Consider the following 25,588-nt stretch of genomic DNA (forward strand, 5'->3'; position numbering starts at 1 on the left):
CTGAAATGCTTAATTACTTCTAGGAAACTGCATCTAATTTCAAGGTTGAATTTGTCTAACTTCAATATCCCACCACTGGAAATTGTTTTGCCTTTGTCTGAAAGGTTACCAGTGCTTCCTTCTGCCCTCAGATGTCTTGTCCAAGTGCAAGTCCCTCCACACAGAGCAACAATCCATTCCAAACCTATTCTCTGAACAGCCGAGGAAGATTAAACTTCCCATCGTAAGGTTCGTTTTCCGGATGCTGGATTTTTTTTGGTGTGTGGCATCCTTTGATCTCTTTCCATTAATTTCACATCTTTTGTTATGTGTGGGCACCAACACTGGACACGGAACTGTGGCAGCAATACTAGGTACAGAAGAGAGACCACTTCCCAACTTTTGGGGTTTTTTTTATACTTCTAGGGTTCACAGTAGCCTTTTAACAGCAGCCTTGCACTGAGAACTCATGTTGAGACAATTATCTCCAGTGACCTCTAAATCCTGTTCTGAGTCATTGCTTTTCAAGCGTCTCCCACCCCGTACGTATAACATGCTTTCTTTGTTCCCAGGGGTATTATCTTGCATTTTGCTGCATTAAGACACATTTTGTTTGATTGTGACCTTGTGGCAACGTGAGTCAGACCACTCGGTATCAGAATGATCTGGGTACGTTATTTACCACCATACCAAGCTTTAGGTGCCCTGAAGATTTTACCAGGAGAGATTTAAACTACATTCTAAGACAATGATGAAAATGCTGAATAGGGTTGGATACAGCAACCAGTTCCAAGGGATCCTTTCAGAAACAGCTTCAGTCATGGTTGCCTTTCAATTAACAAATTAATTTGGAGATCTGACACTGAGCCAGATTTTAAGCCATCTCTTGTTTTCCTTATTATTTCCATGTAATAAGACTTTTAACATCTTTGAGACACTTTATGCCTTCTGTATAGACACACATGTCCTTAACACCCAGGCTGGCATTACTGCCAAAAATAAAACTCTTTTCTACGACTTCTTTGTGTAAAACCATGAAATAAGGTCCCTGCTGACTGGAAGCTAGCCAATGTTATTCCAACCTACATAAAGGCCATGAGGGAAGACCCAGGGAACTACAGACCAGTTAGTCTAACCTCAGTTCCTGGAAAAATTACAGAGAAGATTATACTAAGAACTACTGGAAGGCATTTAAAGAATAATGGAATCATCGGGGACAGTCAACATGGGTGCACACAGGGAAAGTCCTGTTCAACTAATTTGATATCCTTCTACGGTATGGTCACCTGCTCAGCAGATGAAGGGGAGAAAGTAGATGTAGTTTTTCTGGATTTTAGTGAGGCTTTTGATACTGTCCCTCACAGCATCTTTCTGGACAAGTTGTCCAGCTGCGGGATGGGTGGGTTTATGGTGAGTTGGGTGAAGAACTGGCTGAAGGGCAGAGCTCAAAGGGTTGTAGTGAATGGGACTACACCTGGCTGGTGACCAGTCACCACTGGCATCCTTTGGGTCCAATACTAGGGCCACTCCTGTTCAATATATTTATCAGCGATCTGTATGTGGGAGTTGAATGCACCATTAGCAAGATTGCTGATAATACCAAACATCTGGTAAATAATACGATCAATGGGCAGCATCTTTAACTACCAATCATGTAATCATAGAATAAGTAAGACTGGATGGGACCACTAAGGTCATCTTGTGAGGCCTGTCTCCTTCCCTTCAGAGAGGGACAGACATGAAGGAGAATGAATGGGATCAGCAGAAAATGTTCCTTTTCTGCCATATAGGATTAAGCAGCTCCAATTTATTCAGTTAACATTATTTTTTAGGGGACCAAGTCTACTTTGATCACATAATCTGCCCTCTGTACATCACCAGACAGCCAGTTTTACTTTGGGATCACTGCATCTAGCTCATTTCTTGTAGGTGGAGTTGGAATACTGTTTTTAGAAAGATGTTCTATCTCATATTAAAGATTGCAAATCCACCGATCTCTTTAGTGAGCTCTTCCAAACACTACCTTAAACTCTAAACTCTTTGGGAGCAGAGACTGCCTTTTTATTTTCTGTTCACAAAACACCTGTTCCAGTCCCACGGGGCTCTGATGTGCCAGCACAGCCCAATGAAATAACCACAATTCTCATTAAAGATCTGTATCTGTAGAGTATCTTCAGCCTGTTCTCCATGCAAGTATTGCTTCAGGCAAGCGACTAGACTCTGAAGCTAAGAAGCCTAACAAGCATGACACTTGCTTAATACCAGCTGTAAATCAGCTGGTATTAAATGACTTTAAAAACTCTCACTGTAGAAACTCAACTACCTTAGACAGTGACAATAGATCTGAATGCTGACCTTATTCAGAAGGAGTTTCACAAAATAGTCAATGTCATAATGGCCTTCGATAGTCACTTGGATGCTGTACTTAAGATGACCTAAAATTACTTGGCTTTCAAACCCTGCTTGTGACCCATCACTTTCTGCAGATCGTGCCCCTTTTGATGTTTAAACAGCATGCAAAAAAATACAGCCACCCAAACCAACCAGAAATTTTGAAAAGCTGGAGCTACTGGGGTCAGTGTGGAGGTCTCAGGGCTGTGTCTTGCTTACTCTGCCCACCAGAGCTTCAGTATTTACCACACAAAGATTTGCAGGATCCAAGCCAAAAGTGGAATCATAGTATCATAGAATGTGTTGGGTTGGAAGGAGCCTTTAAAGGTCATCTAGTCCAACCCCCCTGCAGTGAGCAGGGACATCTTCAATTAGATCAGGTTGCTCAGAGCCTCATCAAGGCTGGCCTTGAATGTTTCCAGGGACGAGACCTCCGCCACCTCTCTGGGCAACCTGGGCCAGTGTCTCACCACCCTCATTGTGAAGAACTTCTTCCTAATGTCTAATCTAAACCTGCCCTGCTCTAGTTTAAAACCGTTGCCCCTCGTCCTATCGCTACATGCCCTTGTGAACAGCCCCTCCCCAGCTTTCTTGTAGGCCCCCTTCAGGTACTGGAAGGCTGCTATAAAGTCTCTCCTGAGCCTTCTCTTCTCCAGGCTGAACAACCCCAAATCTCTCAGACTGTCCTCACAGCAGAGGTGCTCCGGCCCTCTGATCACCTTCATAGCCCTCCTCCACAAGAAGCACACGTCCTTCTTGTGCTGAGGGCTCCAGAGCTGGATGCAGTACTCCAGGTGGGGTCTCATGAGAGCAGAGTAGAGGGGCAGAATCACCTCTCTCGATCTGCTGGCCACGCTTAATTTTCTTCTCAAAAGAATTTTCTTCTCAAAAGAACCAACAAATAAACTGAACCTGTTCCAGGAGTTTATGACAGAAACAAGACCACCACATCTGCCAAGTGGTCGGTTAAATGAGACATGCTCCTTCCCACCCAAGCATGCAAGATGGGGCAGGTGCTGAGTAACTAAAGGGGTTTTGTGACTGTCCTCCTTGTCTGTAAACCTTCATGTCCAGACTCCCTGGCTTCTCTGAAAGCCTCCTTTGCTAGGAATGGATTTAGATCTTAAGGCACAAAACCAGCCACGAACTGATAGGAAAAACATTGTGCCTATTGAACACCACTGCTTATTAGGAGAGGCAGATCTTTTGCCTTACTACTAAACTATGATGAGATGAGCATGACATATTCCCTCCCCAGAACAAAATCTAATTGTCACGTTGACAGCCACCACTATCCTGCAAAATAATTACTATCCAGCAGCAATGGGGCTACTGTCCCTGCATTCCTGCAGTTGCTGCTGCACTCGCTGGCTGCAAAGTGCTCACAAATCCCAAGCAGTCTCGTTCCTCTCATTCCTCTTTCAAGTCCCATGCGGTCTAGCTTCCAAGTCACTCGCCCACCACCACGCAGCACCAACAAGGTGTCACAGATCAGAGATTCGTACAGAAGCAAAGGGCTGGTTTTGAGAGACTGCTTCTGCAGTAAACAAGATCAGCCGAGAGCTAATAAAATTTCAAATTAGCTGTGACTTTTCATGGCCCCACAATTGTGTTGGCTGATTTAATGGGCAGCGTCTTAGCTCGCTGAGATTGAATAATTGAACATTTCTACAGAGTTATGGATGCTGCAACAAAAATCCGTCACGCTAACGTCAACAACGGAATGCAAATACCCTTCAGCCAGAGGCGTTATTATGTGTTTAAGCAGACTCTGACAGGTGCTGCATGTCAAGTGTCGGGCTGGAACAGGCAGGCCACAGGTAGGGACAGACCTGTTTGTACACAGAGAGCATCCCGTGGACCGTGACATGCACTGGGAACCCCGGACACACAGGCAGGCAGGAGGAGGTAAGCCTAAGCAGCCTTATTAGGGTAAATCTGGGAGATAGTACATGACAAACCTAAGGATTGCTCCTGCTGAAGATGATGAGAATTTTTGCAACTGACTGCAGCAGGAAGAGCCTCTGTGAGCTCTAGGCAAAGCAAAACTAAGAAGAAAAATAACAATAAAACCCGTGGAACAGGCTGCCCAGAGAGCTCGTGGAATCTCCGTCTCTGGAGATATTCAAAACCCACCTGGACGTGTTCCTGTCCAGCCTGCTCCGTGTGACCCTGCTCTGGCAGGGAGTTGGACTAGATGATCTCCAGAGCTTCACTCCCCCCATTCTGTGATTCTGTGATTGTCTTTCAGGAGTATTTTCATTGCCAATGAAAGCATAAAATGCCCCGATGACACAAATAATTGTGTGTCTCTCCTCATCCAGTTCTTACCTTTCACTTTTCTTCCTGTGCCATTCACCGGGCAACATTATCACTTTTTGTGGGGACACTGTCTGTCTTGTATGGCTGGGAGAGTTTGGATGGGGAGGGCTTAAAATACAGATGCTCAAGGGCAAAGCTAACAAAGTGTTAGTCTCACCCTTGAGCAAATCAGATTTTCCCCTTCCAGCTCCAGTCTCAACTCTGGTGAAGGAAGACTTTAAAGGAATGGCTCAGTACTTTTGCACAAAACACAAATCATTGTTCCTGTGAAGGCTTGTGATGAAGAAGGTTTACAGGAGAAATGATGTTCCGCCCTGAGCTGAGGACCAACGCTCAATTTACTTCAACTGAATTTGGGAAACAAGTAGGTTTTACTCCTGCGTTTTGCAGAGAACAATTTTACCTATTCAACAAAAGAGTCGTAGCTTTTTGGCCCCACCGTCAGGAATCAAAGGAAAAAAACCCACAAAAGTAAGGGACAATAGCAATGTGACTGTCAATGCCCTGTGATGATGTTACCTATTAATCTTTTCTGTCCCACCTGCTCTGTTTTGATTTTGCCTGAATAAGGTTCTCACTGGTTGTATCCTGGCTCAATTAGATTGCTGGCTGCCTGGGAAAAGGTTCGTCCTCACATCTTTCTCCAAGTGCTCAGTGCATGTTTGCAAGTTCAAAATTATACAGCCATAAGGACTAGTAATCACATATTTGAATTGCAGGCCTCCTTGGGCGCCAGCGCGAAGCAGAGCTCTGCAGTGCTAGTCACTACAAACACACTTTGTGAAAAAGTCCATCCTAATCCAGACCTACACCCTTGTTTCACAAAACATCTGAAAACAAAAAGATGGGAAGAAGAAGGAGGAAATGGCAGAAAACACATGATAATCACCACTTGCTGGGCATGAACCAGAGCTATAATAATTTGTTTAGAGTCTACAAGTTCACAGCATCCCCCAACTCACCATTGCTTTGGAGGATACAGTTGATGCAGCTGCACGGGATTCCTCCTTTCTCCAGGCAGGCTTTTAACAAAGGGATTTATGCATTGCACGACCAGCAAACAGCGCAGAAACCAGGCAATCTATGTTTGGAGTGAAATTCATGAAGCTGAGCAAGGCACGTGAGGGCCCTTCTCCGCAGAGGAGGGACTGGCATTTAGGCAGGGCAGTAAGTCCAGGTTGCTTAACTTGACCATGGTCATGCAACATCGTACCTGAAACTCCCTCCTTCAGGAGCCAAAGCACCTCTCAAAAGCGATTCTTCTGAGATAAAAGGTCTCAGAGCTTAGAATTTTTTTGTGGGAGCAACAGGTTCACACCCTCAGCAGCTGAGATATCCTCGTCACCAAGGTCTCTCGCTTTCCTGGCAAGTGTTGTAAGTGTTAAGCTGCTGCTGCAAAGTTCACCTCAACATATTCTGTTGACTGAATCCAAGGCAATTCGACCAATCATCTGAGCACAGCTTGGAAAGCGGTCTCAGATAACTCAGACATAGGCATGTTTCTCAAAGCCTGGTCAAGAGGAAAGTGGCCGTGCACTCTATGCACCCTGAGCACACCCAGGCGCAAAACTTAAGGTTTCTAAGGGGACCGTCTGCCCGAAAGGGGAGGCAAGAGTTTGCCTCAGGTGGTAAAGCAAGTCTGGCAGAGCTTTCCTGAATTTAGCATTGGTGCCCAAACTCTCTTTAAGCATCTTTTCTGGTGCAGAAATGCTTTGTGAAATGCGTGTCCAAGCCTGTCTTTTCTGAAGATGGTTCGTGTCACCTTTTCTAACATCTTATACAGCAGCAGTGCCTCCTTCCTTCCCATCAGTAACTTCCCTCATCTCAGCAGACAATGGTATGTTTCTTGCGACACAGAGGACAACTTTAATGGTTTCTTTCTGAATCTATTAATCAAAGGCATTTCATTAAGGACTAGTCAAAAGTACCAGGGACTCTCCTAAGCTGCCACGACAACCCACAATCTCTGCTAGACCCTCGGTTCACAATGCATCATCCTCAGTAATGGCACAACCAACACCTGCCTCTGGGTGCTGTAATACATCCACCGGGTTCACATCGCCCTCCTGACAGCCCCGGTGCTAACAGCCGGCCGCGGGTGATACCCAAGTGTTACCGTCCAACACAGAATCAGCAAAGAGCTGAAACCTGGAAACGTGAACTACTCATTTTGTTCTCTTACTTGACGAAAGGTGGATTATCCTATAAACAGAGGAAGCGAAGCTGGGTGATTTATAACAAATCATACCAGCTAGCCAATCTTTTCAGCTACAGCCGACTTTCTCATCTTTTTAGCAGTGCTTTGTGGTTCCTCCAAGATGGCCCTGTTGTTTGACTGGATCTGTCTGTGATGGTAAATGCTAATTTATGACGGCTGTTCTCCCAGGTGCGTTCAGATCTCAACACTTCTCTTCCTAAATGTAGCAAGCACATTAATGCATCATTTTTTATGGTTTCGAGGAAGCAGACAGCTCCCATACCATGCCCAGGAGACAATCTTCTCGTGCTATAAAAGCCTTGCAGGCATGAAGTAAAGGTTCATAACAGTGTGCAAAACCAAAAAGAAAACATCTGAAAGCACCTCACCACCTGGTCTGCAGCTCGAGCATTTGCAAAGACTAAGGTTTGCATTCTGGGGTTCTCCTGGATTCTTTACAATTCCCTTTACAGCCCTGATGCTACCTTCAGGTGTAACCCTACGTACTGGCAGAGAGCAGTGCGGACTCCTGCCAGCTCTCTAACGCGTTCTTTGGCATGTGGCGGACAGATGGTGGACACATGGGTGTTAAGAAGGCCATTGTGCAGAGCCAAAATTTCTCTTGCCAAAGAATTTGAAATGATGCTGTCCCAAAGCATTATGCAAGTCTCCACCTTCCTGCAAGCACTACCTGATCCTTGAATGGGGCAAGCAAGACACGAAGCATTACTCTGTGGAGTTGCAGCAGTGGGCTACGGTACAGTTAAACAAATAACATTGATTTCACAGAATCACAGAAAGGCAGGGGTTGGAAGGGACCTCTGGAGATCACCCAGTCCAACCCCCTGCCAGAGCAGGGTCACCCAGAGCAGGTTGCACAGGAACGCGTCCAGGTGGGTTTGGAATGTCTCCAGAGACGGAGGCTCCACCACCTCTCTGGGCAGCCTGTGCCAGGGCTCTGCCACCCTCACAGGAAAGAAGTTTTTCCTCATGTTTAGATGGAATTTCCTGTGTTCCAGTTTGTGCCCATCGCCCCTTGTCCTGTTGCTGGGCACTGAAAAGTCTGGCCCCATCCTCTTGACAACCACTCTTTAGATATTGATAAGCACTGATGAGAGCCCCTCTCAGTCTTCTCCAGCCTATACAGACCCAGCTTTCTTAGCCTTTCCTCAGAAGAGAGGTGCTCCATTCCCTCGATCATCTTGATTTGCCCCAGAGAACGCATTCCTGAATTACATGGCCTCTGACGCGCGAGTTGGTTTCCAGGGGCAGCAGTAACGAATACTCAGGGCTGCAAGGAAAGGCAAAAATCTCACGTGCAGTGCCTTGGCGGCTCTGACTTGCTCACTGCTCCAGGGTCTGAAGACTAAGGCAACTTTTAGTTATTCTGGCCCAGGAGGATAGAGGGAAGGACAGCATATGGATTGCTCCACCTGCTAGCTCTTGGGTAGTGTCTGGTGGAGCACGGATTGAACTTGCAAAGGCAAAACGGGGCCACATCTACGTTGGGACCCTGTGTTTGTGCTAGGCTAAATGCATTGCGTGTACCTGTCATGAATAAGACATAAACTGAGGGGCAGACACTTCGTCACTGCAATTCTTGCAGAAAAAGAGAACAGGATGGTTTATCTTCTTCTCTCCCGAAGGAAGGTCATTGACCAGGTGACATGTAAGAAAAAACAAGTTGCTCTACTTCTATGCAATAGTGTGCAATATATGTGAGGATAGGCCAGCATTATTTGACTGGGAAGATTATCTATCCGTCTGTCTGTCTATCCATCTATCTATCTATTTAAATTATCCTGCAGCAATCACTAGCACAAGCCCTTGGACTGTTTAAATTGGGAAGAGGCAGCAGAGAGCAGCAGACAACTGAACATTGACCTCTAATGAATGTGGAGGGTTAGATAATACTAGGAACATTTATAGTCCAGACAAATTTTTCATCTGGGAAAGACTCTTGCCTTTCGAAAGTAAAGTCGATCCACTTTGTTTGGGGAGAGTTCAGCAGATGTTTAACAAATAGAATTGTTCCAAGCAGGAAAAGGAAGATGCAGCAAGATCCGTTGCCTGGAGAACCAGCAAGCTTTGCCCTATCTGGAAAACTTGGCTACTCCGGAAAAACCCAAAACAAGGACAAAGGACCTGAAGTGAAGTTACCGTGTTGATCAGACAGAACTTTTAGACCAAAAGAGTAATTTAGTTTAATATCTGTAATTCTCCTACGGTATGAGGACAGTGGGGTGTATCCAGGCAATAATATGGTGAATTGGCCAACTCTCTGGCTCTCAATATGGAGGGAGTCATACAGTTAGATGATTTCTCTGGAGCAAAGATGGTTAACACAGCTTTGCTGCCCAATAGTATATGTGTGAGACTGTGAAGAATATCCTCTCCTCTTCCTCTCCATTTTTCCTGTACGCTCTGTTCCTAACAAATGCAACCGAGCTCATATTTAGCCTATGGAATATCAGCCTCTTCTCAAGGCTTTGTCAAATGCCATTAACTGCACTTCTAGGACTTGTCACAGAAGATAATTTCCTTGGTCTTTAAAACCTTCAAACTTCTTATTCTTCAAGCACATGACAGCGCACTCAGTGTGGGGTGAGAAAGGACTACTCTCAGGTAGTGAGTGTTTGCAGCCATGACTTCGAGAGGCTATTTTCTGCCAAAGAGAGGCAAGAACCACTTTTCTCAGCTTCTTTTAAGGAAACGCCTCCCATTTGTTGCAATACAGGTGGCCTCTTAGGTCAAACGTGCAAAATCCTAGCCTGTTACCCAGATTGTTAAAGCTCTGTCACTGCAGTGTTTCCCCTTGACTGATACTGGATGATCACCTGCTCGTAGTTACTTGCTACAACTCCTTTCAAGTTGACGGGCTTTGTGTTTAAAAGTGTAAATAAAGTGGACCACGGTGTGAAACCTAAGTGCTAGCTTTGACAAATGACACATGTAGGCGGAGAGGGCATTGCTCTCCCAGACACCTTTTTTCTAAGCTGAACCGGGATTGCATTTCACCGAGTCGCTCTCTGAGTGACTTCTTGCTTAGCTTGTTTTTGTTTATCCGAACGGCCTCCAGATGTACGAGGCAAACATGCCCTGTAATTTGGTACCCGTCTCCCTCAGGGTATGATTAGGCTGGGATCTGATGAAAAAGATTCTGACTTCAGCTCCCATTATCCCGAGGAATTTCCGGCTGCAAGGATCTTGATTAGTAGACATATGATACTACAGTGTGGGAACCGGCTTCCGATGAGCTCAGGCAGAAGGAACCACACCCCCCCCCCCGCCCCATAGTGTGAACGGCCCCAGCGTGGTGTCTCAGCCTCAAGAGATGCTGCTCTGAGCAGAAAATTACTTGAAGGGCAGTGGTCACCAACCAAAAGTAGGCACTTACGAGGCAATATCTGAAACAGCTCAGAGGGATGCTGCCCTAAACCTATTTCTCTCCACTGATGGCACCCACAGTGACTACCTCAGATACTTGACTTCTAAAGCTTTATGAAATGACTCTCATTTCCATTGTCTACTTTCCTGTGCGTATGAAGACAAATTCAGCAAGTGGCCCTGAAATCCTTCATGGTGAACAGTCAAATAAACCACCTTTTCCAGCTCTGAGAAGGCATCACTCCAGAGAGAGTGATACGACCCCAGAAGAGGGAGAAGCCATAGTGCTCATACACATACTACATGCTCTTTCAAGAGGCTGTTCAGGCCTACATCTCTCCAGTGCTCTTCAAAGCACAGCAGTTTCCCAAGGTATAATGTCTGTGGTGACAAAGTGGCTGCATCAAATATGGGCTCAATTCTGCTTCCTAAACACAGCCGCCTAGTGTTATGTGACTTGCCTTTGGATATCTGAGAAATCCAAAGGCAGCTGTCACACGTGAAACATATATATATGCTCTACTAGATGTCCAAGCTATTTTGAAGGGGAAGCTAGAAGCCAACTGGGGTACTCTAGGATGTCTCAGACAGTGCTGGAAAAAAGGCAACAGACATTAAGTTGGAATACGGAAAATTATGATTAGGTATTAGGAGAAAAACATTTACTATAAGGATGGTCATATATTGGAGCAGGTTGCCCAGAGAGGTGGAATCTCCATCCTTGGAGGTGTTCAAGAGTTGACTGGACACAGCCTTGAGCAATTTCATGTAATTAGACCTGGTTGTAATTAGACCTGGTTGAGCAGGGGGTTGAACTAGATAAACTGCTGGAGGTCCCTTCCAACCTAAATTATTCTGTGGATATTCTACAAAAATCTCCAGCTGTCTAGCTACAGAAATCAGCATAAAAACTAAGAAACAGGTCCAAAATCAGCCTTTCTTCAAGAATCCATGTAACTAAATTTGAATCCTTGTGCTAAAGAAGGAACTCGGGCTTCAAACCAGAACTGCCCCACCACTGCTGATGCCCCTACAACTCAGGGGTTGAAATTCTAGATTTGAGCCCACAAATACAAATGATCCATGAAAATGTATAAAAATGAAGTCAAGAAGGTAAAGGTATTCCACCGTTCCACTTTTCAGCTGAGGAGAGTCCTTAGCAATAACACAGCAAAATCAAAGGAATAGCATAGTGTATGACATGGATTATTTGTAAACTGTAATGCACACCACGTACACGTATTGGGTTTTTTTGTGTACCAAGAATAAAGTCAACACTCATTTGTGGGCTCTGACACATGAATAAGCCGTCACAAGGCAATATGTTACAACCTATGAGTTGCTTTGCTCTCGCTGTGTACACCACTGCTCCACACACGTTCACCAAATGCAAGTTAGCAGCTGATGTGCACCAACTTGTAAACATGTCGATGCCTTTTGTCTCCTGTCTACATCTGCTGTCCTGCAGGCTAGCAAGGTGACAAACAGCTTGTTTCAAGGTGAGGGTAACCCAGTTACAAGATTAGCACCTTGAACCAGGAGGTACGAGGAGATGGGGTTCCACCAACTCTTTTTGATGTTATACAGATGTGGTCTACATTGTACGTTAGGCTGGATTACTCCTTCTTCCCTCTCTTCCTAAAAACTTCACAGGGTTTTTGTTGGGTTATTTTTTTCCACGGAAACTGGGATTATCCTTGGCTCTATTTACCATATTTTTACACATCTGATGTGATGAACTTTATTGCTGCCCTGTGCCAGCTATAAATAGGAAAGAAGAGTATAGTGATATTGTTTCACGTGAGGCAAAAAGCGACCTTTGTTTTATAGTGTGTACTCTTTGTATGGTTCTCCAATTTTTTCCATCTTTTCTACAGGGATAATTTGGTCCATTTGCCATGCCAGATGTGCAGAAGTATTTTAAATATTCAATCAGAATCCCAGTTGCTGTGAAGCAGATAATCACAGTCTTGGCTTGGCTATTTTTTTTTTTTTAAATGTACTGTTCTTGTGAATATGATAAAACAGAGGCTTGCAAAATGCAGTCTCCACTTCACAGTTTGGGTCCTGGCCCAGACTTGTGGTTTACAAAGCCTTTCGCTGAGTGACAACAAAACAAATTATGCAGTCTCCCTTATGCCTTAAATTTAATATCTCATCTCCTGCCCTCTAATTCAAACCTTCACACTGCACCAGGGTTTCCTTTGTAATGAGATAACTCTGAATATTAAGCTTGCATTATGCAGAGCTATTATTCACATGCCTGACATCATTACATATGGAACCATAATCAATAAAACATGGTTCGAGAGAGATTGGATGGCTTGTGGGCATGAGGATCAGTCACCGAAGCCTCTAAGTTTCTGCAAAACATCCATCCCAAGTCAGCAGTGACCTACCAGAGAGCCTTGATGAAAACCACAGGCGGTGAGGCCAGAGTTCGAACAGTCAGGGACATTTGCTGTCTGAGGTGGTCCCATCGTGTCACTGCTGAGCCACCCGGCCAGGGTGGAACGACAGGACGAGAGCATCGCCTCTGCCTGCTCTCTGGTACATGGACTTGATTTGAGGATAAACAAAAACCTCCCTCTTCAGCCCTGGCAGCCCAAGTCCAAATCCATTTCATTTGAATTCAAATCCACTCTGGCTGAGTCAGCCTGGCAGATTTCGCTGTCTGTTCTCCACCAGCTGTCAAAAAACAATCATCTGCCCTGCAGAATCAAGCCCAGCTGACTGTTCACTGTGCAAGGTTTACAGGCTCTGCGAAGCCTGACATCTCGCATGTGCTCATGTCCTACCTCCGTCGTTGTCTTTCCCATCGCCGCATGCCGTCTCCATGGAAGTATCGCAGCCTGCTCCCCTCCAGCCCAGCTGGCAGACGCAGTGCCAGCCGTTCATGTCCAGAGTGCATCTGCCGTTGCCGTTACACAAGCCAGGGCATCCCTCTGCAAGGCAAACAGCCACACATTCAAATGCGCTGGAAAGACAAAGCAACGCAGCCTTGAAAGAGGCCAGTTAGACAGCTTTTTCCCTTTGCCTTCAGCTTATTTCTCCACTCTCGCTTGCTGGCTTCCCACCTGAAGCGAACTGTCCCAGTTTGGTGTTGGAATGGTGGTGACCACTCAATGGGCTGCTGTCTCCCAGGAGGTCATCACAGCACAGCCTCACTAATTGGATCGAGGGAACGGTGAGCTTCAGGGAGGCAATTAGATCTTCCTGCCCTCTGAGTCTCTCAAAGCATTTGCTTTGTAAGACGAGGATTTGGGGTTACCTAAATTACTTGGGGTGTTAAAGTTCCCAATGCCCATCAGGATAAAGCAGCTGGCTTTCAGCAATACTGAGACTGGTAAGCAGTCAAAGCTGGCTAGAAGAGGAAGGCACTTCCTACGTTAGAAAATATTTGGAGAACGCCCAATTTCTCTACTGTTGTCATTTTGGGTGGGATTCATCTCATTTGGTTCCAATTCACCCATAATGGAGATACCTTCAACCCTCTCTGTAGTCAGCAGAGGAAAAGACTGTCCCATGGCATAAATCCCCTGGTTAGATGTTAGACGCCCGTAGTGATGAGCAGAAGCCCGCTCTGGAAACACTCATTTCTCCCCACTGACTAGGGAGAGAGCCCAGCCCAGAGGCAGGCATTTCTTTTTTCAGCAATAAGACTTAGGGAGGATGAAGACCAAGCTCCCAGTCTGCTCACTAGGGTTTGATTCTCTCATCTGATGACCTCTCGTCGAGCTTTCAGCCCTTTTTTATCCCTCCCCAAGAAAACAGCAGAGTGATTTCCACAGTAAGCAGTGGTGTCAGGGAGGCTGCTCAGCTTATACAGTTCTGGGGGCTTTTTACCTGCAGAGCTCAAAACATCTTTACCGAGAAGCAGTCAGAAACGTAAGCCACATTTTACTGCTTAGGAAACTGAAGTGCAAGGAGCTGAAGCGACTGTCAAGGTCATTCAGCAGGACTGATTATACCAGGAACACAATTCAGTCTTCCTAAACCCTGTTTTAAGGCCCTCTCTATTTATATGTGTGTTGTGCAATCCCACTGCGTAGTCTGAGGTTCTCCAGGCCCTCAGCTTCGCAAGACAGGTTTGTGACGCTCTGCAAACAACACAGGCTGATCCTGTCCTAAAGGGCAACAACAGGATGGTGAAGAGGACTGACAGGTATGTGTGCAACATCTGGCATGGTGCAGGAGGGTCTGCCCAAGAAGAGGTGAGACACCACGCCATCGTGTGTCCTGCGCCAGAAAGAAGTCGTTCAGAAATGCCTTTTAACTAAAGAATTCTTTCAGGGTGAAATTCACATCTTTTCTAGCATTGTTTTTCTAACAAGGGACGGGTTTACAGGGACCAAATGGGAAAAGGAATGAAAGTTTTAAGGAAAAGGATCTTCAAGAAATTTTTCACTGACAAAGATATTCGTTGTATTTCAGTCTTTTAAAATGTGTATTTTCGGAGGGGGGACATGTAAGGCGTGTGTGTATGTGTGAGCGTGCTTGTGTGTGTGTGTATTTTGGTATTTATATACCATATTAGTATTTATATACTACAGAAGAACTATTTATATGCAAGGCTACTTGAAATTCTCCATTTTAATATCCTGCCTTCAGTTACTTACAACATTGCCAAACTTTTAACCATTTAATCTGATTTTTTTTCCATGTTAGAGCTGATTTATGTGTTTGTTCCCTTTACTTACTTTCAGTACAAGCTGAAAGCATTCAGCTGTTTTGGAGAATGAAAGAGGAAGAAGTGTGTTTCTTGTTAAATAACCTGCTAAAATTACTTAGCTAGGTAGGGCAGGAAAACCCACTTTGGAGTAGATAAATTCAGTTTGGATGGGACCATCCTGATGGCAGAGATAGGACTTTTTTTTTTCCTTCTTTATAAATCTGCCTGAATTTGTCTAGCTGAAAAACCTCTGAAGAAATCTCACTTTATGTGTATTCTGCAGGGCTCCATTAGAGCTTGGCTGGTGCATCACCACTGCGCACACCTCAGGTTTTACTGCTTGGACTCTTTATAACCCATCCTAAAAAGTTCTTTTTTTATCCTGCAGTTGCAGAGGCTGAACAGGAAACTCCTTGCAAAGGTGCTGCAGCGTTGACCTGGACAGGATCACCGTGAGAACCAAAAAGAGTTGGGTGATGAGAAGTTGAAGACCCCACTGTAGAAGGATGAGAGAAGAAGGGTTGGATACCACTAGATTTTTAACCCATCAAGTAGTGGAGCAGACACTTATTTTCTGCAATGGGAAGAAGATAGGTTTTAGAAGTTTTTGCTGGGAGCTGAGAGAGCTGGGGTTGTTCAGCCTGGAGAAGAGAAGGCTCCGGAGAAACCTTATAGCAGCCTTCCAGTCCCTGAAGGGGGCCTACAAGAAAGCTGGGGAGGGGCTGTTTGCAAGGGCATGTGGCGATAGGATGAGAGGCAATGGTTTTAAACTAGAGCAGGGCAGGTTTAGATCAGACATTAGGATGAAGTTCTTCACAATGAGGGTGGTGAGACACTGGCCCAGGTTGCTCAGAGAGGTGGTGGAGGCCCCGTCCCTGGAAACATCCAAGGCCAGGCTTGATGAGGCTCTGAGCAACCTGATCTAGTTAAAGATGTCCCTGCTCACTGCAGGGGGGTTGGACTAGATGGCCTTTAAAGGTCCCTTCAACTCAACACATTCTATGATTCTATGATAAAGACAAAAAAGCCTCCTGGGTTTGGTTCCAAGCCATATAGGAACAGGGTTCGAACCTGGAAACAGTTCAAGTTAGGCTGATGAGGTTTCACGTGATGAAAATTCAGAGGGAAAAGAGGGATTTCATTTTGTTGTTTTTGTTTGGATTATATTTTGCATTTTATAATCTTTGGAACAAAGATCTCAAAAGCAAAGATCTAACATTATTAGACAGAAAAGATACCATAGTGATTGATCGCTTGGCCTGAGACTGAAAAAAAGCAAATGATCTTCAAAAGTCTCATATGAGGAGTGTCCAGCAGGTACAAGGAACCATTAATATAACGGTGAAAATTAGGAGCTCATGTGGAACTGCATGTGCTCTACTCTCCCAGGCCTAGGAAAGGGGGAATTTGGAGTGGCAGAAAATGGTGGATATAATTAGGATGGGAACACCTTCTGCACCCGAGGAAATGAGAAGACCTTGATTTCTCTACTCTAGCACAGCAAAGGCTGAAAAGACTATGATTGTTTTCCACAAATTCATGAAACAGATAAACAGTGAGAAGGGAAAACAGCTATTTAAGCTAAAGAGAATATTGCTGGCATAAGAACAAATGGACGTAAACCAAGCATGAATAAATTTTGGCTGGAAATTTGAAGGGGAAAAAAATAAAAGGCATTTGCCAGGATCAAAGGAAGAAAGTTTTGGAGTAGCCTCCCAGCAGGAGTATTAAGGAGAAGAAGCATCACTGATCTGTCCACAGAGCTTGCTAAATTTATATAAAGTTTTATACAATGTGTCTGACCTTGACAGTAGAAGACTGGACTCTAACTGAGGAGACCTCTTTCAGTCCTATCCCTTTCAATTTTGTGTGCAATTCACTGTCTTTATGAAATGTATTTGAGATCACCCAAGTGGACTTTTGTGATTTCCTTTGAATCTCATTGATCTGGACCCAGAGAAACTAAGGCAAGCATCTCAGAAGGCAGACAGACAGACAGAGGAAAAGCATCAGTCAAGAGAGGAAAGACAGAACAGAGACTCTCACGAGGTTATGCCTTCCCAAACTGTCTCTTCCTCTTCTTAACTATTAAGGGAATCCAGCGTGACCAGATGAGATACAAGTATCGAGGCTGTAGATACCTAAAGTGGGATAACTCCCAGCTGTAATGTCATACTCCACTCTCTTGGCATCTTTCAAGTCTAGAAAGCAAGTTTACCCCTTCCCACCAAGGAGAGAGTCATCTCTGGTTCCTAGTGAGATAAACCTCTTCCAAGGTGTCAGAGAGAACTGTTTCCTAATGAGATAAACTCTTCTTCACAGATCCATGAACATAAAGGTTTTCAGATATTAACCATTACGTTACAAGGTATGGTAAAATGTCAGTGCTGTGAGTATTAAATCGTACCTTTCCGGTGTCATGGGTTTGGTAGGAGAGCAGACAGCTTTCGGAAGTAATGAGAAAGGGAACCATTAATAGAAAATACCATAATTAAACAGCAGCTGTTAGCGAACTCGTACCTTCAGAAAGTTAGAAGATAACATGGACATGTAGGCCAATATATATAGGAGAATGGACCTATAAGTACTACCATTTCTGAACTGGTTCACTGCATAAAGACTGGACCATCGCTAACACTACAGAGATAGGAACACACAGTATTCCCCATTCCACAAACAGTGCACTTCAAAGCACTCGACGAAAACACGATACAAATAAACTTTATCCTCTCCTTGCCCCCACGCTGGGGAATAAAGCAAAAAAATCGTCTTGTCTCCAAAGTGCTTCTGAATATCAGCACAGCGGGATAGCTTCTTAATCCTCACAGATTTACCCCACCATAATCTTGCAGCTCTCATTTCTCATAGCTAGAGTCACTCATGATCCATTATTCCTGGCTGTGTTTGTTAACTGTATTTGGGTGACTCAGAGAATTAAATATATGAATAGGGCTTTTTGAGGCGGGGGAGGAGGGAAACCCTTTATGTGAGTTACCAACTGAAGGACATAAAAGCGCTGCTGAAAGATGATGATGCTGTGGGACATTCACAAAGGTGTCAGGTCTGCCATGCAAGAGACAGTACAGACCAGGGAAGCAATATAAAAATGGGACTAATTTTGAACTAGACAAGAAAAGAGTATTAAGAGTCAAAGGACATTGCCACCAGTGTAAGAAATTATCCTGCCATTTTAAGTCTGTTGGTAAAATAATCTGCCCTTAATGATCTCTACAGTTAAGGCCTCCTCTAATTAGTCCAATTATAAACCATGTTCAACGGGATTTTTCTTCAGGCCAAGCCTCATTGCCACTTGAAATTGGACTTACAAGATAAGGCTATTATCTTTCCTCCATTGTCAGCAGGAAAGCACTGATGGATGTTCTAGCAAGTCCCAACATACAGCGCTTGAGCTCTGAAGCGAGTAGGACACGGCTGAAGGCAACATGTGAGGATGCAAACACCCGGAGCTTGAGAGAACAATCAGTAAGGGACCTGCAGAAGTTCTGCAGGACTGAAAGGGAGGAACAAAGCATCATCTGATCCCTGCAAATTATGAGAAACCCGGTAAAGCGTCCTGAAAAACACTCAACTCAAACAACCGCCATGATGTTTTGCGATGCTGGGAATCCAGAAACACTTAATCAGATGCATTCTGTAAAATGAAGATTAAAAAAGTTACTTGCCAGAGCTCCTATTGCTCATAACTCTACAAAGGAGGGAATGAGCTGTGGTCAGACCTTGGGTTCTCGCTGCTTCTCAGGAGCAGCTCAAACCTTGCAGCCATCCTTGAATTCAAATGTTTTTCAGCATCTTTGCATTTTAGTCTAGCTGTTTGTACGCCTCACTACAGCGTCAATGTGGCTACTTTTTAAGAGTGAGAATTGATAACCAACAATAGAAATTAATAACGTGGAGGTACCGTCAGCTCCACTGGTATTCTGGATGGAGAAACGCTCTCTAAGATCAGCACCTCTTTAATAGCCGGCACCTCTTTCCATTTTAAGCATTACCAGTGTTAATTAGGCCTTGGTTTAGAAGACTCCACTCCAATTCCAGTTAGAGCTTCTTGTTTTAATCATGCAGATGTTTGCTATTGAAACTTGCCCTCCAATTTAGAAACAGTTCCGCATCTTCGCTGACTTACTGGTTTCTTGTAAAGCTGTCGGAAAGATTCAGCAGTAAATCAGGCTCACCCTTGACAACCCAGGATTACTGGGAAGAGATTTCAACCAGAAAGATGTTAATAATTAAGAAAGCCAAAAGGGCATGAGTAATTTAGTTTTGAAAAATGCACACCATGCAGTTAGCCAAGTAAAAAACATGTACTTTTAATGTTTCAGCTATTGCTAATCTTCCAAAAGAGGCCACGCATGGTAAGAGACAATCTTTTATTCTTAGCGTGTTGCTTAACCTGTTACCCACTGAAATACTCAGTAAATATAATGTGTCTTTATTCTTGGGCATAAAGGCTATCCAGAGGAAAAACGACAGCTACAGAGGACTTAGTAAAAAAAATTGGGCCACTGAATGGGCAAATCAGTACCGAAGATCCCTGGACCCAGCCTCTGCAGGTTGATTTCTCATCTTTTCTATCCCCGTGGTGCTTATCTGCTACCTTTTGGTCCAACCTTCCCCAATACCTGTGGAGATGAAAAAGGAGTCCTGGGGTTTTGCGATGTAAAACACTGGGATGTGGAAGATGAACAGGAGGTTCTGATCGCACTCCCTAGTGATGGCCCAGATCTCCCTCTAAGGATGCCAACCACTATTACTTCATAAGGGTACAACAATTGACCCTCTTTCCTTGATCTAAGAGGAATATAGTTTTTTCTCTTAATTTCAATAAAGTGAAGCATGTTTTACTGATGCTAAGCAATGAGAGAAAACTAACTGAAGTACCACTACCACTGAACAATCCACTGATCTATCAACAGGAGCCCAAGGAGAGCTACCAGTTGCTGCATTACACTGAAGATGAAAGTCTCCTTATTTAAACTGTCCATTTCCTTATCATTAATATTTGTTTGCCTGTTCAAAGTTTGTCCCTATTTGCATTTGTACCCAAACCTGCCTTTAAGCCTCCATGGGAACAAGGGAGAAACATTAGATTGTAAATTTATCCAGAGAAGGGAAGTCAGCAGGGCAACCGTGTTTCTTGTCACACCACAAGAGCCCTATATGGCAGAGACTTCATTTTAACCGGACAAATATTTTGGCATGTCTGTCCTTCTTCATCAGCCTCTCACAGCTGCTATTTCTGATTGCTCACAACCTGTAAAGGAGGGTAATGCTATGGAAGAAACTGATTTGTTCAACCTGATTTTTTGGTTTGTTTAACCAGCAAACATATGATGCTGTGTGGTGTCAGCACTGTGCTGCTGTTAGCGTCAAATCAGCCGTGTAGAAAGATATTTGCGTCCAACTCAATCATATTTATTGTCAGGTTGTTGTATTTAACTAGATGTGTGCTATTTCAATATTTTTAGAAAGCTAAGTGCATTGTGGAACTGTCTATTTCTACTCAAAAGTCCTAAATTAATGTAGATCATTGCTCTGATCAATAAATAACTGAGATTTTTTTTTAAGATAGCAGACTACCTCTATTCTGTAACTGTTCAATTCCTTTTCTTCTTTGCTGAAGAAAGACCTGGGTCCTAGACTCGCTTTAATTTTACAAATAGGAACATAGGGTTGGATTTTGTGGCAGCGTACATTAATGCAACGTCAGTGATTTCAATAGATTTTGCGGATTTATACCACCAGAGGCTTGGAAGTCATAACATTTTTGTATTAAGAAAAAAACCAATAAACCGTTACTCAAAGTTCCCATGTAAGACTTTGCAGCCATGGCTCAAAAACATGAAGACTCCACACAGAAAGTGCACTCACCTGCTTGTTACAAAACGGATCATAGACATTTAATTAAAATACATCACTGCACAGGGCTCCTGCTGTACAGACACTTCACAGACACTTTCGTTTCCTCCTGACTTGCCTTACCTGGGTAGGAGGGGTGAGGATGAGAGATGATTTGGAGGGGAGGGCAGAGACAGGGGGACGGGTAGGAACACTCACATGATGTTAACACAGGGTCACGGCACTTACGGAGGTATTTCCTACCTAAATGACTGGAAAGTTCCCCCTTCCAGACATTAGGGAGCACTTTGGTGACAATGAGGAAGAGATGCAACCTCAACACAGCATGTTCACGGTGCATTTTTTAAAAAAGAAACACAAAGACAATAGGAAAAATAGGAAGGAAGAGCATACCTTTCACTACCTTATCCAGATAGTGAGCTTGGGAGATAAAAGACAGGACATTTAAGGTAGGATTGAATAAGTGCATTGCGGCTTACTACGAGACTGTGCAGGTGCTAGAAAGGCAAAGGAGAGTTCGCTGTGATATGAAAAGAAAAACCTTGATTATGAGGAGAGAAAAAAAGGAAGAAGGGTGGAGCACAGCCCTCCTCAGTCAAAGAGCTCAAGAAGGCTGTGTGTAGGCATCCAGTCATCTTTGCTCATTAGGATCAGGAAGAGAAACAGGAAAGTTTTTTATATATATATATTTCTGTGATTTTTTATATATATAGGTATATATATGTATAAATATATATATATATGGCAGAATATTGTAATTCTCTGCTCATTTGCAACAGTCTACCTCTGTTTTACTGACTGCTTTTCTTTTCATCAGGAAAACCAGATTCATTTGAAGGTGCTCCACCTCACCTGATTGTCTTACATTTTTCCGCACAAAGAGGCACAGTTCTGTGACCTTACCAGACTGGGAGAGGCTTTTCCCTGGATCTTCTTAATGGTAATACATCGCATTTATACAGCATCCTCTAGCCCCAGATCAAATTACTTTACAAATATTAAATTAACCTCATGGCAGCTCTACCAGATAGGTCAGTATTAATATACTCATTCCAAGGAGGGCTAAAGAAAAAAAAAGAAAGTTATAGATCTAGAGGGAGCAGTCATGTGCCCAATTCCCATGGAACATTAATTTGGAAAACCACCTTCTAATTGATTTTCTGGGGTCAAACAGAAAGTTGGTGGCAAAGACACACACAGAAGGCAGGAGTCCTGCCTCAGAGAGCCCTTGTGCGTGCCAGCAGGCGGCACTCTCTGGTCTTTATGAATAAATAAGAGGTGCCGAGTCGTGCATTTCTATCTTTCATTACCTGCTTAAACATTATTTCCCTTGTTCTCTTGTCTGCTCCCTGCAATCTCTCCCTCAGTTGTGTCCTGGTACCCTTTTGAAGAGGTTTTTGTTTCAGGTTCGTTCACGCAGACCGCCCACCCAGGAGTTCACAGCTGTCGCAGGAATCATTTTTCCATGCTGTGAATCTAATGCATCCCTTGAAGCACTACTCTAAGTACGTGGAGAGGGCTGGGAAGATCAGAGCTAACCTAGTGCAGGGCAGTTATGAAGCTTGGGAATGAGATTAACTAATCACCCCGGTGCAGCAGTAGCGATGTGGGAAGCAGGGCATCGCCATCTGCTTGGACGGTGGCTAAAGCCTGGGAACGGGTCTCTTGAATCTTGACATCCGGAGCAGCCCAACCAGTAAACCTGAGCAGCAGGCACTGTGCAGATGATGGCAGTGGAGGTAGTTGCCAATGCCAACCGTATGCCAGTTCTGTGTCAACGTTTTCTTGTAATTTGAAAACTAATGGAGGCCACCTATGGGAATATTCCATGGTAGCATGAATCTTTCTTCTCTAGACCTATATAGTCTCATTCCCATGCTATACTTCTGGCATTAAAATATCATCTTATTATCTACAGATACTCCTTTGCAAGCCCTGCAGGCATGTGAGACGTGCTGAGGAACTATACAGGGCTACTTTTCTAAGGTGTCCTTTGCACGGCACTCAGCTCCATGGCACCATCCCCGTTCCTGGAAAGCCACTGTCCCTTCATACCTGCTATGGGGGGAGCTCATGTGACAATTTTTTAGTCCGAAAATCCTCTCATTTCACCAGTCTGAGCTAACTTGGTTTGCTTTGTCCAAAACACGTTGGGAAAGATCACATGAGCATTTCTCTTGGCCCATAGAGAGGAAAGAGAGAAGTAAGAGATGCTAGGAGCAGGTCTTCAGGTAGGACTTCTTCCCCAGCACACTCTCCTTCATTTTCCAAATATTCTTTTTCCTTTTATCTTCCCCATAGGGAGAAGTGGACAGAGTGAAAAGACTGGAGTTAAACTGAGATCACACAAATTTGAAGGAGAGGAGAAAGCGGCCGTTCGTTGTTGAACCAGTGACGGCACAAGTTTATGCCACAGGGGCAGGGAAAAAGACTGTCTTTGAAGTTCATCTGCGCTTAGCATTTACTGTCAAATATTCTGCCAAAGTACTTAAGGCCAGATTACCTTCAGCTTGATGCAAAAACATGTCGGAACAAAGCAGCATGCACATATTTTCCACTGACTGCTATAACCATGGCCTTGTCTTGCCCCAAGATACCCATCCCCACAGGGCAGCGTGGGTGCCAGAGGGGCAAACACAGCTCAGCTTCCGCTGCGGAGAAGGCTGAGCGTGGCAGAGAGCTGACTGTCTCCTCTGTTGGGCTGAGGGTGGTAGCAAGAACCTTCACCAGACACTGGTGGGCTTATTTCAGGTTGGGCTGCACGTGGCCCGAGCTGCTTTATGGATTTAAATGGCACAAGTGACTTGTTGGAAAGACGGGGAAAAGAGACCAGGTTCCACCTGTAACGTGCCTTGTCTGGATTCCAGCTGCTCCAGCAGAAACCGGGAGGCACTGATTACAACCCTGGCTATTCAGAACATGTGTGATTATTTATGCAAGAAGGCTGATGAAAGGCAAACTTAAAGGGGCAGATTTCCGAAAAAAAAAAAAAAAAAAATCAGAATTTTGCTAAGTAAACCAAAAACCATCCGGATGGCGCCATAAGCAGAAGCTCCTGTGGGACGGGCTGTCTGCCTGTCTGTCTGGGCACTGGTTATCGCACACATCACCAGTGCGTGCCAGGACCAGATTTCCAAAAGGAGTTAAGCACGCAGCTTTTGCAAGAGATCAATGGGAATTAGGCACAGAGGTGCTTTGAAAATCCTGCTAGGTAGATCGTTGGGTGTTTGGGGAGCTAACTGCTGGTCCCTCAGTGCTCTTGAGACCCTGTAGTATTTGGGTGCAGCAAGTGAATTTCAAGGGATGGCTTTGGTCTTGTGTCCAGGCTGTTCAAGGATGATGAACATCCCAACCCCACCACACAGGGAAGCCCTCTCTGCCATTATATTTCTAAATCATCTCAATATGAATCAAAGGATTAAGGCTCCTTGCTAGTAAAACATACAGAGAGCTTCACATATCGGGTAACAATCTCAGTGCACAGCCCACCTGCGAAGAGTGAAGTCTCCTTTTGCTTCTCTGAGGTGGGACACACAGCACCTGGGGCACCATCCAGGCCATATCACCAACTGCATCAAATTTGAGGCCAGGCTGTTACAGCCCTGGGAAATTTCTGGAGTTGTTTATTAAACCCAGGAAATTTTCAGTGGTGCCACCTGTGAAGCAATCCCATAGAGGAGCCCACCACAGAGGTGAGCTGTAATTTGGCCTTTTAGAGCCCACAGTGAGAGGCTTTATGTCACCTTTAAACTCAACGCTCCTAAAACCCACCATGATCCCTGGATGTGGTTTGGGCTAGAATAGAAGAAAGCTGAATTCTTGCAATGCCTCTAACTGGGGGCAAATTTGGAATACGCTGGAGAGCCCATCATAGGAGCATTGTGGCTGCTGTCACGTGGTTTTTCTCCTTTAAGAAATTAGAGTAAATCAGTAGAACCTTTCTGCTGGGTTTCAGGATTCCTGCGGTTATATCATCAACTTTCTGTTCTACTCCTTTGCCTGGATGCGCTAAGTTCGCTGAATTAGGATGATGAATGGTTGGGAATTATCTGGGGTTCCTCTAATGAAATCCCTGAATGTGAGCAATCAAGCTAATATATTTGGTAACACCACTCTTTGTATGAGCAAACCAAATTAACCCACTGGGATCAGAGTTCCCTCGAACACCGTAAGAAAGAGCCTCCTACGACCTACAAAACAAAAGGGTTTCTTACTCTCAAACATGCTCAACAGGAAATGGAAGAAGTGTCCTTTACTTGTACCACCCATTTCCACCATGTCACCTGCACACATGGCAAGACTGTTAAAGCATCACTGCAGCGATGGGGTTTTATGCTTGTCAGTGCTAAAGCAAACCGGGCCATGACACAGACAGATAAGGAATTACTGTCAACAGAACAAGTTGCCATGCAGGGAAATTACACAAGGACAGGGGGAATGCTTTCCACGTACTTAATGTAATTCCAAGTCAATGTCCTTTCATCTGTGCCAATATAACTAGCTTATTACTCCTTCTAAAGCCATTCAATTTTCTTGGATATTTATGACTTTGCCAAATCTCCTTTACATTCTGCACATTTATCAATGAAATATTCTGTAGGAAATACAATTTACAGCTTCAGAGGCGTGAGACCACGTACAAATTTGTTGCTAAATCACCATGCAAGAAGATCAGGTGTGTGTGGGGGGGGGTGTGGTGGAAGCGAAAAGAAACAGAATTGCTCCAGCGCTCAAAGTATTAAAGAATTATTCCTAAACCAAGG

The 25,588-nt window shown here is 44.3% G+C and overlaps 1 protein-coding gene across 12 annotated transcripts in view; it reads right to left on the reverse strand.

Moving 5' to 3' along the window:
• Positions 1-25,588, reverse strand: part of TENM4 (teneurin transmembrane protein 4) — a 530,696-nt gene that overhangs the window by 102,433 nt on the left and 402,675 nt on the right. For 6 of the 12 annotated variants that reach the window (XM_074572379.1, XM_074572377.1, XM_074572374.1 and 3 more), the window contains 2 exons: positions 21,219-21,245; positions 13,075-13,221 (listed from right to left, as the gene is read on the reverse strand). In XM_074572379.1, coding sequence (XP_074428480.1) covers positions 13,075-13,221; positions 21,219-21,245 — 174 coding nt within the window. The remainder of the gene's footprint in view (positions 1-13,074; positions 13,222-21,218; positions 21,246-25,588) is intronic. The other 6 variants (XM_074572381.1, XM_074572380.1, XM_074572378.1 and 3 more) reach the window with 1 other exon arrangement.

Source organism: Larus michahellis, chromosome 1 (genome assembly GCF_964199755.1).
Source record: "Larus michahellis chromosome 1, bLarMic1.1, whole genome shotgun sequence".
Taxonomy (NCBI): domain Eukaryota; kingdom Metazoa; phylum Chordata; class Aves; order Charadriiformes; family Laridae; genus Larus; species Larus michahellis.